The sequence below is a fragment of the Oxyura jamaicensis genome, chromosome 5, assembly GCF_011077185.1.
Source record: "Oxyura jamaicensis isolate SHBP4307 breed ruddy duck chromosome 5, BPBGC_Ojam_1.0, whole genome shotgun sequence".
Lineage (NCBI taxonomy): Eukaryota > Metazoa > Chordata > Aves > Anseriformes > Anatidae > Oxyura > Oxyura jamaicensis.
In genome coordinates this window covers 59,482,370-59,494,593 of record NC_048897.1, presented here as the reverse complement: position 1 = coordinate 59,494,593, position 12,224 = coordinate 59,482,370, and the positions used below count along the sequence as shown (strand labels likewise).

Below are 12,224 nucleotides of genomic sequence, written 5' to 3'. Positions count from 1 at the left end.
AACGTAAGCAAACTGGCTGCTATCAACCTGTTTGACCTTACAGGCTCCTGTAAATATGAGGGGTAGTGAATGACCACATATGTGGAACATACACAATTGGGACACAAATTAATGAAAAGATTTTTGCAGGAGGAAAAAAAATGTGATGGGGTGGCCACAGACAGTACAGTGGTGAAGCTCTACCATGGAGAAGCAGATTATTGTCAGTCTTCAAAGGTTATTTGGACATTGGGTGCACATGAAAAGCCCGTGTGTTCCACTGAGCATGAAAGTCAAAGAGAAACATTTATTTTCAAAAAGGACTCTGACTTGGGAGCTATGCAAATATATCAGAGTTTTAACGTGCTTTTTTTTTCAAACCTTTAGAATCTTTCCCAAGTCATTTGGGATTGAATTAAAATTATACATATAAAGACAGCTGGTGTTATTTCTTGTACCTTTCTACTGACTCTTCCACAAATGTTACTGGCCCTAAGGAGGAGCAACTACTCCAGTCACACAGGGCGAGGAAGGAGGGTGTGCAGAGCCACGGTTTCTCCCCTACCAATTACGTTTCTTTCCAGTTTCTCTTTGCCCATACAGTAAAAGATTCAAAGGTATTAGGAACAGGAATAATTATATGAAAAGACAAATTCTGTATGCAGACAACTTTCAACTGACTTCAGAGACTTGGGCTTTCACAGTGCTACATGACTCAAAAAATACAATGTTGATTTTGTTCAGCCTTTTCCAGAGGAGAATTTTCACAGGAATATGTAAAGGGGTGGTTTGTCCATGCCATTTTCAAATTACCCAGTAAATTCCCTAATAGAAACAGATGGAAACGTTAGATTCCCACAAGGTTTTTCGATTTTCCTTAAAGTATTCTGCTTTACTACAGATGGATGAAACAGCAGATATGCCAAATGGAGGAACTACTGAGTTTTCACTCTAAACAAAAACAATTCATTTTGATAATGCTGAAGATTTTGTCTCATCATTCAGACTCACAGTAGAAGAACTGAATCTGGCAGATACTTTCTGCGAAATGCCTTGTCTTTATCAGTGCTTTTATGTGCTAGCAAGCACAAAAGAAAAAGAAGAAAAAGAAGAGAGAAATATAAAGCTATATCTTCATTGCAATTAAAAAAAAAAAAAAAAATTTACTTGGGTACCTTATTCTAGCACTATGCCAGGCTCAGTGGTAAACAATGAAGCCCAGTCAGTCTAATACGACGTAAAATCTTAGTGGAAGCAAAGCACTAGGTTTTCTTATTTTGATGGAGCTAGTTCAAATCAACTCTAAGTAAGAGATATATGCCTGGCCTTGACTGGCTACACAGATAATAAAAACTACCTGGGTCCTGTCTCCACCAGGACTGTACCCAGAGAAAGCTGGACTAACTTACCTTTTATCATGTTAAAAATGGGGATTTTTAAATCTTTGTACTGAGGACAAAGCCCAATACATACAAGAGTCGTGGAAGCCTGCACAGTGCTAGGTTCAAGGACATAATTTCTTCATTCTTTGTTTTCGTCATTTGTTAAACTGGGGCAACAATTCTTTTTGCTGTGGTATTGAATAATGGCCTGCTCTGCTAGAGTAGAAATAAAAGTAAGTGAAGATAGTCTTTGTATTGATGTGCTGCCTGTCTTGTTTACAACAGAAACTATTTTGTTTTTAGAAAGGAAGTGTTCTAAGAAAAGCTTTTATAACAGGTTCAGAAATATAAAAGCCATTTCAGGATGAGGACATCTCCATCCTTTATTTTGTTAGGCCTTGAAAGGGCTTTTTAAATGTTAACAGCTATGACTGCCTCCCCTCAACTGATGCTCCCTTCTCAGCAATCCTTTTGTTGACATCTCTTTTTTGCTCTTAGCTTGTCTCTGCTTCTTCCCAACTCCTTAAAACAAAACTTAGCAAGAGCTTGGAATTGAACTTTTGGCAGACATCGTGACACTAAAACATACTGAATAAAGTATGTTGCATAAGTCAGATTTCAATTTAACAAAAAAAAAAATCTTTCCCCACCTCCAGTGATACACAGAATACTTTCCACTCTTCTCTGGGGTAACCTCTATATATCGCACTGACAACTACTAAGCAAAGCTGGTTAGAAATCAAGAAGTATTTTAATCTTAAAATATGCTGAAAGAGATGAAACATTTTTGAAACGCAAGGGCAATGTCCTGTTTCCATTTAAAAAGAAATAGAGCTTTCTGTTAAAAGGAAATGTAATTTAAACTGTGCACTTAATGTAGGTGTGTGTGTACATATGATATGTACTTTTTTTATTTCTAGTTTAAAAAAAATCAGTAGTTGCCTTGCTAAGCTTTCTACAGACAAATCCTGGCAACATTCCCTGTCTCACAGTGATAGGTACTTTGAATATCAGAAGTTCATTAGTAACAATTAAAAATTCTACAGCACTTGAGAAGAGGTTGATCCTATTTTATATAACAAAGTCAGTTAGCACATCATAAATTACAGTAGTCCAATTACACTGTAGCTAATATTTAGCACTTATACATTGCTTTGAACAGAATGTGCAACCCTTAATTAAGTCTAAAGGCTGGAAAGGAGATATATTGTCCGCATTTTGTAGATAAAGCAGAAAGGTGAGATATGCCAAAGGCCACTTGTTCTTGGGCACAGCCAGGACCATTACAGGGGAAGATTTGGCTCTGCGACCAAGCCAGGTCTGTCCTGTCTCATTACCGTAGCTCAGTCAATGACTGCACAGCAAAGACATCCTTATCACATCACACAATGAAAAAAGCCTTCTGGCTGTCAGACCTAGCTGTGCTTTAATCTCTTAAACCCTACCTCGACACAGATATCTCAAATATATATATATATATATTTATTTTTTTTTTCAAAGATTGTACATCAGATTCTTCAAAGATAAAACTACTTCTGCCAGACCTAGTTAAGCTTCTGCTTTCCCATACCTAGCTATCCTAAGTGGTTGCCTGCCTGGAAGTTTTTATTGCTGAGGTTCAAAACTTGGAATTGGACTGCTGCAGAAAATCTTCATCAAGGTATTTTTCCTGTAACAGGGTTGCTTTCCCTCGACTCCCAAAGATGGTTTCCATCCAGAGACTGGAGCTCACCACCAAAGCAGAGTTATACAGAAAAGCCTGAGACGGTAACTGTACATAACAGTAACTTTGTCATCTTATTGGTCATTACACCTCATCACACTCTCCCCGTGTCGTCTGCCTCTCTCTGTTTGCCATTCCAGCCAGAAGGCTTTTTGCTCCTCCCTGCTGTGCCTTAGCTATACCGATGGGCAGACACTTCATCCAAGTCTGATTTCCGCATCACAGTCAGTTTCTACTCCATGGCAGAACCTTACCTCCTGCGACTGGAACGCTAATTTCTGGATAGCCTCTTTTGAGGGACTATGTACAGAATTGTGGAAAACACACAAACGTTGCGCCGCATCCTTACCAACTGTTTCGTTTATATACTGAAACAGCCTCACACACACTCAAGACGACCTGCTTATTCTTAAAAGCCAGTCTGTCTTGTTATCCTGTGCATCATTCTACTTTTCAGTTGTTCAAAGACTACAGCAAATACAACACTGGATCTTCGCATGACAGGATTTTCTTAACTTTACCGTTTCTTACCATTTACTAGTATTACTGGAATTAAATCGAGCTCCTTAGTCACACATCCTCAGAATTATCTGTAATATCTCCATAAAGATAAATGAAACCTTTGCATGATCAGTCTTCTACTGAGAGAATCCACATTTTTGCTAGCACCCTGATTACTCCATTTTAAGTTCCCCCATATGTAGAGGGACGCCACATAATGCTAGGGATATAGTGTTTTTTTTTTTTTTTTTTTGTTTTGTTTTTTTTTTTTTTTAAATTAAGGTTACTCTTTTCGGCAAAAGCAGAGCATTTTTATCCCAAACGAGCAATAAGATAAGGAAGACAAATATTTATAAAATTCCCTTACTAAAATGTTATTAGCACATCTTATCCAAAATGTAAACAAAACACCAAACCATTGTAGCCATATAAACAATCGTATGTATCATTCATCCTGGAAAGAACTTGAAGTTAACTGTAACCCACAACTTAGACCCAATTGAAAAAAAACTCATTTCAACTTTAGCAAACAGTCTGATTTTCTTGCACCTTTTTTTCCAATGGCAATCCTTCTCCGTTTGTCCCGTAAGGAAACCACAACCATAAAGTTCAAATTTTGCACTGTTTTTTCTTAAAGAACAGGTCTTTGAAGCATAGTAGTACACAAACTGTAATAAAAGCTTAACTAAAAAATGGAAAAGATACAGTTTCACTAGTAGTAGATTACCACAATTCCTATTAACAGACTAAAAATGCTGCTAGGTATTACAAAAAAATATACCGATAGTGATGTTATTTTTTACATTTTGTACTCCTTCCATGAGAAATCGTTTATTAAAGTACCAGAATTTCAATTAAGCCACAATTACAGTCATTATATAATTATATATCGAGCCACATTAAAATGACGTTAAAGTTGTAAATACAATATTCTCTCATATTAACGCTCCCTTCTGCTCTTTATCATTGTCAAACAACAGCTATGGAAGTTTTAGAAAACAGGCGTAACAGCTGTGCCTTTCTATTTGATTTTGCATACTCAGGTAGTACAATATACGTGAACATGAATTTAAATATTACTATCCTAGTGTTGTTTTGTATAAAAACAATTGAAAATAATGACAATCTACAAGTATCTGTAAATCTACCTACCCAGGAGCGGCAGGGCTATATCAGCACGTCTCTGCATTACTACATCTGCTGAGCTGTTGTGCTCCATCTTCCAGAATATGTTCTTATCAACTCTTCTTTCACTGTACTTCAGTCCTACAAAAGAATGATGGGTGACATCTGAGTAACAAGGCTCAGGAAAAATGTTAAAAAAATATCAAAATGACCAAATATTTTAAATGCCACACTCAAAGAAACAAACAAAAAGAGCATTGCAATGACACATTTTTAACCTCCTCTATTTTTCCTCCTCTGTAAAGAAGATATTCATAAAGACCAACTTAACTGAGAGCAGGTCATCCTCTAAGCACAGAGATTCCTGTCACAGAGTTCAGAGCAGAAGCCTAAATGTAGAAGCCCTATAGACTTCTATAGGAACTTTTCACCCGCTTGCAAGGAACTGAGCACCCTTTATGAGATAAGTTGTCCATCAGCATCCTTACACTGTGCGTGGACCCTGTGTTATGGGCTCTTCACCTTTAGTCAGTCTCTGTAGTGTGGTCTTCTGCCTTGCAGGTGGGCTACACGTGGTGTTTGCAGTCATAGCCTACTTCATCCTGCCTTGCCTCTAACCTTCAAAACCCCAAAATTTCCTAGCACAGAGATAGCGGGGTGAGGCGGCAGACTTACTGCCCCAAGCCTGAGATGTTTAACTGTTGTAGTGACAAAGAAAAACAATGAAAGTGCGAATAACAACTTGGGAATAGAAGAAACCAAGCCAAAACAAACTACCGAAGACAAGCAGATGCAATGAAATGCAGCTTAGATCTCTGCAAGTCAAAAAGAAGTTGAGACTCACCGCAGCTACTGAGAAGAACGGCAGATTTGGGGCACGTTCTGACTATCTATACTGTGTGTGCACAGGACGTGAGAAGATTTGAGGGTACAGCAGCTATAGATGAAAAGTTTGTGGCTGAACTGACTGCACAAAGACAACGCGAACACACTGACTGAAAAAAAACATTTGAAACAGACCTAATTACGACTTTTACCTGTTTAGCTCTTTCACTAAACAAGAACATTGCAATCACTTGTTTTGAACCAGGCGTTAAGGCGGTTTCAACAGGACCGAGCACATTCACAGGTATTCCCTGCTGCTTTCATCCGGAGTGGTTTATCTCGGTTCGGTTTTGAAAGCCCGCAACCCAACAACTTTAACCCCGCGCACACTTGGACCTCCTGGCGCTAGCTAGTCCGCTACAGCTCTGCCGTGTGGGCAAGTCACTGCGGGACGAGGAGATTAAAACAGAAGGGGGGTTCTTAACCGTGAGGAGAAGGCGGCGGCGCCCGGGAGGCGCTGAGGAGCCGGGCGGCTGCTGAGGTGATCCGAGAGCAGGGGGAGGGGCCCCGCGCCTCCGTCACCGCCCCTCAGAGCCCGCCCAACGGCCCGCCTCGCGCCCGCCCAACGGCCCGCCTCGCGCCCGCGCTCGCGAGCCCCCCATCTCCCCCGCCAATCAGCGCGCAGGACCGCCCCTGCCGCCGCGGAGGCCTCTGGGCTTTGTAGTCCTCGCCAGCCCGCTCCGCGCCGCGCAGGCGGCCGGGAGAACTACACGTCCCGGCTCGCCCCGCGGCCGCCCCGCCCCGGGGCCGCGACCCGGCGCTGTGGGAGGGAGCGGCTCCGGCAGGAAGGCGTCGGAGGGGCCCGGACAGCAGCCGCGGCCATGAGCTCGGCGCGGGACTCGCAGCCTCAGCACGGCCTCAAGCGAGCGGCCTCGCCCGATGTAATGGGGACGGGACGGGACGGGGACGCGGGGATGGGATGGGGACGGGCGCCGGGGCCTGAGGGCTGGCGGCCTGAGGGCTGGCGGCCGGGCGCAGCGAGCGTGTGCTTCCCCGCAGGGCTCCAGCAGCTGGGAGGCGGCGGACCTGGGCAACGAGGAGCGCAAGCAGAAGTTCCTGAGGCTGATGGGCGCCGCCAAGGTGAGGCCAAGCCGCCGGGGGGTGGTGGGGGGCGGGGGCTGCCTGCTGCCCCTCGGCGTTGGGGCAGCGCGGTGGTGAAGCGGCCTTAAGTGCTCGGGGCGCCCTGCCGCCTAACGCCGCCTCGTACCGAGCGGCCGCTCGGCCGACAGGCTGACGGGCACCGGCCCCAGAGCGGGAGCGCCGTGGGCCGCGGAGGCTGAGCTGTCGCGTCGTGTCAGAGGCCGACCTGTTGGAACCCCGACCCGCGCTCGTCTGGCGTTTGCGTCGCGTGGTTTTCACATCAGATGGCTAGCGGGCTTCCTTATTTAGCGTAGTAGCGTGGCTTGTTTTTGCTGTGGCAAAAGAACAAGGAGGAAAAGAGACAGCTTTGGGGCGTGGGGAGAGGAGAATATCTAGTTGTTGGGGCTCCTTTTTCAGAAGAATTCAGTAAACCATGAAAATGAAATAAGCTCCGTTAATAGCAGTAGGTAGCTAGCAAACCGTACAGTTGGTTGTCAAGGTTTGCGTGGAAATCTTTCCCATTTGAGATTTCCAGAATGTTGGCAGAGCTGTCAGTGCCTAAAGCTCCAAAACAAACTGCATTTTCTTTTAGAAAGAACATACTGGCCGCCTTGTTATCGGAGACCACAGATCAACCTCTCACTTCAGGACAGGTCAGTTTATCCAACAGCTGCTACAAAGTCAGAAATCAAATGCTCACTTAGGAACATCCCAGAACTTTGAGCATGGTCAGTGCTGCAGGGAGGGTTTTCAGGTTTTGTGGCTGAGGGTGAAGACAGATCCGTTTGTGAAGTTGGTAATTTCTCGTTAGAACACTGACAGTGTCTCCGACTGCACGCATTCACCTTCTGAAGTCCAGGGTCAGAAAAGTACTTGATGGTCAGCTAAACGTGTGTACAGGTGCCTTGTAAACCAGAGTCTGCAGGTCCTTGTCGTATTTTCTTATCAAAATAAGAAAGTAAAGTGTTAATTGCTTTTAGTATCTACCAGTGTTATGCTGCTTCTGTGCTGCCGGGTATGGCTATCCACACCTCTAACTCAGTGTGGGGGGGGGGAGGAGAAGAGAGGGAAGAGAACAACAAAAAACCAGGATTGATTTCTCCTCCAACCTGATTACCTACTGAATGGGAATATCTCTACCTTAAAGCAACGAGATAGAAGAGGAGAAGATACGCAAGGTCATCTTGGAGTTAGCACTAGTTTGATGTTATATAACTCCTTATCAGACTTGCTCAGTCAAAGTACACCGAAATGAAGCTGGGCTGGTCTGTCTGACAGAAGCTGTAATAAAACCATATAGAAGAGCAACTGTCAAGAGGTTCAGAAAACTTTTTTCCCTGATAGGCCCCACAAGTCACTTTTCAGTTGATTAAAAAATGATGTACAGGCCAAAACACCAAAGGAAGCCTGGGGATTGTTTCCAGGCTTGAATTTCCTAGGATGCTGCTTCTTAAGGAACTATAAATACTCAGAACTGCATTGTTATTAGCAAGAAGTGCTATTTTTCCACAAAAAATCAGGACAGCTATTTTCTTACCACTCTTTACTCCCTTTTCCAACATACGGTTTTCCTCCTCCTAGAGTAACAGATGCCTCTACCTTCTAACTGAGGAAAAGCTTGTAATACATTTTTGCTTTACAGTGATACAGATTAAACTAGTGTTGTAGGCCTTTGGGGGGGGAAGACTTAGAGGTTTCTACTTTTCACAAGAACAGAGGATACTCAGCTATTTTGGATCATATTTTTCCCCCCAGTAGAAATGCTCCTTGGTTTACTTACACAAGCAAGTAGTAGTAAAGGGCATGTAGAAGTAGTAGCTCATGTTCTGTTAACTAGATAAGAGAATGAGTTTTCCTACTAATTCCTACAGGTGGACAAGAGTAAAGAGTTACTGCTGCTGATAATCCAGGCTGCATGAAATAATTTCAGATGCAGCTCTATCAACAAGAGTGGTAGTATTTTTCTAATTGCTAATGCAGTATATTACATACAGTTTAATTACGGTAATCATGTGCTATATAGTGAAGGTCAGAAACTTTGTCCTGGCTGTGACATGTTGCAGTACTGGAGGGAAGCAGAGAGAACGCAATACTGCTTGCACCTACACCTTGTTGAGTAGAACACGCACAGTGCGTGGTACATCTCTGGCTGAAGGCATCAGGTCTTAGGAACAGACTGTCCCATCAGACAGATGTGTCACAGCAGTTTTGCTTGCACACTTGATAAAACTGCTTTCAAATCTGAACGGTTTTATATAATAATACCCAAGCCAGCACTTTCTAAGGAAGGTGGCTAAATTTAAACCTTTTCAGCTATATTGTGATAAACTTTGAAAATCTGGTGACTTTGTGTAATTTGATGTCTTTGTTAATTTGAATGAACCATAACCAAAGTACACTGGACATGCAGGGGAAGAAGACAAGAAAATGAATGAAGAACTGGAGTCTCAGTACCAACAAAGCATGGACAGCACCATGTCTGGACGAAACCGGCGCCACTGCGGACTTGGTTTCAGTGAGGTAAGTTAATTATTTCTCTAATGATTTGGCTGCCACTTCCATAAGACAAGATGATATATGGTTTAAAAATCTAATAACCGTGCATTGTGGTGAACCTGCACAGTTTGGGTTAAATGAGAAACTGACTGGAGTCACTTAACCCTTATTTGTGTGCACTGTTGTGGCCGTGTAGGTGCCTGGAAGTGATGGATGCTTTTCATTGTTCTGAACAGTGCTATGACATTCTCCATAGTAGTCAAGACTGATTAGGACAAAGTTGCAAATATATTGAATGAGTGTTGTCACGGAATACTTAAGGGGAGGGGGTGGTGTAACCATCTGCATTGTCACAGAGAGCTAATTAATCTATTTTGGCTCCTTGCTGCTGTGAGGTGCATACCTCCCTATGGCCCTGAAAACTAAGCAGAAATAGAGGGGTCAGATGAGGGAAACTAGTCCTTCCATGGGTTGACACCCACCTGGTCTTGTACTTGCAAAGAATTACATAGGGATGAGCAGAAAGTGAAGTGTGACACAAAATAAAAAATAAAAATAAAATTGGGTTATTAGGAAGCTGTCCTTACTTGCCAGTTGACACGTCTGTCTTTTTTTTTCTCCTGTTGGCACCTATTATGGCATGAAAATATAGATAATGTTTCCAGAGAGAGTAAAACAACTCATGCTTAGAGTTCTTAATATTTAAACATGGACACATTGTTCCTTAGGTGCATGAACAAAAGTCAATTTTTGGATCATTCTTTTTAGTAGTAGCATTGGATTACTTCAGCACTCCAAACGCTGCTTTGTATGCTGTGCTAAACTTATTTTCAAAGATTAGTCGTGACTAATCATCAGAATTCTTGATGATCTATCAGTTAGTGTCAGTACGTCTCATTCCCTGACAAGCATTTAAGTGTCATTGTGTACCCTGTACACAAAAATAAAGAATTGCTGAAGTGATGGAAACAGAAACTTTTCTAACTCATGTAATACAGTCTTTAGGGTTTCTACTGTAACTAAATAGGAAAGTGGCTGAAGAAGAATCTTTGGCTGTTAGAGTCAGTACTGTTTAACCAGGCCTGTGGGGTTCCTTTCTGTCTAATAATTTGTGTATCAAAGACCTGTGTTTAGCAAGCTAGCCCATTTTAGTACTGATGGAGCCATTTAGCACAACATTCTCACTGGGCACATCTAAGAGCCGCAATGGAGTTGCCAGGAAATAAGGGTTTAATCTGTCTCATAATCTGAACTTCTAGTTTCAGGAAGGTGAAGAAGAGGCAGCTGGACACTCCTCTGAACACGAGAGTTCAGAGGACTCCGAAAGCGGCTCTGACTCAGAGCAAGACGAGTCTGCAGAAGAGCTGCAAGCTGCTGAAAAGCATGATGAAGCTGAGGTTCCAGAAAACAAAAAAGAAGCAAAAAACAATTACAAGATGATGTTTGTTAAAGCTAGTGGTTCATAACTGCAGATGTAACAGCTTTGTATTTAAAGTACAGTAAGCCTTATTGTTACAGTGCGAAGTGGAGGACTGCTACAGCACAAATCTTTGTATTATGATTTTAAAAGATCCTGTTAGATGACAAAAAGTAGTATTTGCTTTCAGTTGCCATGGATAATGTTTTTATGGGCACAGTGAGACTCCTGGTTTTTGTAAAGTGTATAAAATACTGGATGAAGAAATAAATTCTTTTTGTTCCTGCCCAATCTGTACTATATATTATCTAAACTATTTCATGCCAGAAAAGGAAAATTCCTGTTAGTGGCTGCTTCAGTTAGCACCTTAGTCTTGAATTTTTAACTGTAAGATTAGATGTGAATTATTGGATGTTGCATTAGCTGTAAAATACCAGTATCAGCACTAGTTTGTGATGTGCTAGAGCTTTAAACAATGATTTTGTCTATAGATGCTAGTGTTGACAGGGCTAAGAACAGAAATCGCTCACTTTTGTGACAGCATTAATCACTGTATCCATCTGAAGTCCTACAACAGTTGTTGGGAAAAGAGGGTTTAGAAATGCTTTATACAAGAGGAGATGAGGTGCTTCTTTCTTTCAGTTTATAATAATGATAGGGAAAAGAAACTGCAGGGAGGCTAATTGGTAGTCCTTTATACCTTTCACTAGAAAAAAAAAAGTGATTTTGAATGATTGGCACCTGGTTATAACACTAAGCTGTTATTTTTAATAACACCGCCTGAAGAAATCGTTTAACTTTGGAAGAGGAAATATACTTTAATAATGAAAAGGATATAAAAATCATTTAGCTCTTTAATATAGGGAGTACAGAGTTTCATGCAAGCCTTTCTTCCTTTCCTCGCCATACACACATCGCTTGGATGTCTATGTAAATTACCACAAAAAGGTTGTACCTTTCAAGTAAAGCTGATGTGCTTAAAGAGTCAGGACTTCTAGTAACTCCTTCCAACAAGAATTAAGCGTATCCCTTCCTCTGCAATTTATAGCTTCTCATATTAAAGTAATCAGTAAAAATAACAGCACTTTTTGGACTTAATTTCCTCATGAGTGAATGACCTGCCTCTTTGCTGGGAGGACAGAACAGCAGACCTGTATGTGGAGCTCAGCCCATTCTTTTACAACAGCGTTTCAAGAAACACTCCAGATGCTTGTGGGAAATCTTCCGTTTCTGTACACTATTACATGCAGATAAAATTTGCAAGCCATGTGGCTTACACGAAAGCACCAGTATGTGCTATCAGATAGGTTTATTGAATAAACACAAAGAGTGCAGCATCAATTGTTGGGGGAGGACTTGGAATAAGATACATTATGGAAAAAATAAAAGCAATACGACTGTAAATAACAAGTTTAATTAAGGTAGCTATTTCACTATAGTTGTGCTTAATCCCATTTTTTAAAGTCATTAACTTTTAAGAACAACTTAGAACAGCAGCCACTCAAGTTCAGAGATTTCTACTTGACATGTTTGGATTTTTTTTGTTGTTTTCCCAGTATTTCAAGATTCTAATATGTAGATAGAAATTAAAGTTGCTTGTACATGGTTAAGAAAAATCTCTCCATGACTTAATTTT

General features: G+C 41.7%; 1 protein-coding gene across 2 annotated transcripts; it reads left to right on the top strand.

Annotated features, from left to right (window-relative positions):
* Positions 1-6,311: 6,311 nt before the first annotated feature.
* On the top strand, positions 6,312-11,431 carry C5H11orf58 (chromosome 5 C11orf58 homolog). Of its 2 annotated transcripts, none has more exons than XM_035328715.1 (5): positions 6,312-6,476; positions 6,595-6,675; positions 7,268-7,328; positions 9,086-9,195; positions 10,431-11,431. In XM_035328715.1, the coding sequence occupies exons 1-5, from the start codon at positions 6,417-6,419 to the stop codon at positions 10,635-10,637; spliced, it is 519 nt and encodes a 172-aa protein (XP_035184606.1). In that variant the 5' UTR covers positions 6,312-6,416; the 3' UTR covers positions 10,638-11,431. The 2 variants fall into 2 exon arrangements, with proteins under 2 accessions (XP_035184606.1, XP_035184605.1); XM_035328714.1 differs by having other exon boundaries at positions 6,372-6,534; positions 6,566-6,675.
* Positions 11,432-12,224: the final 793 nt, after the last annotated feature.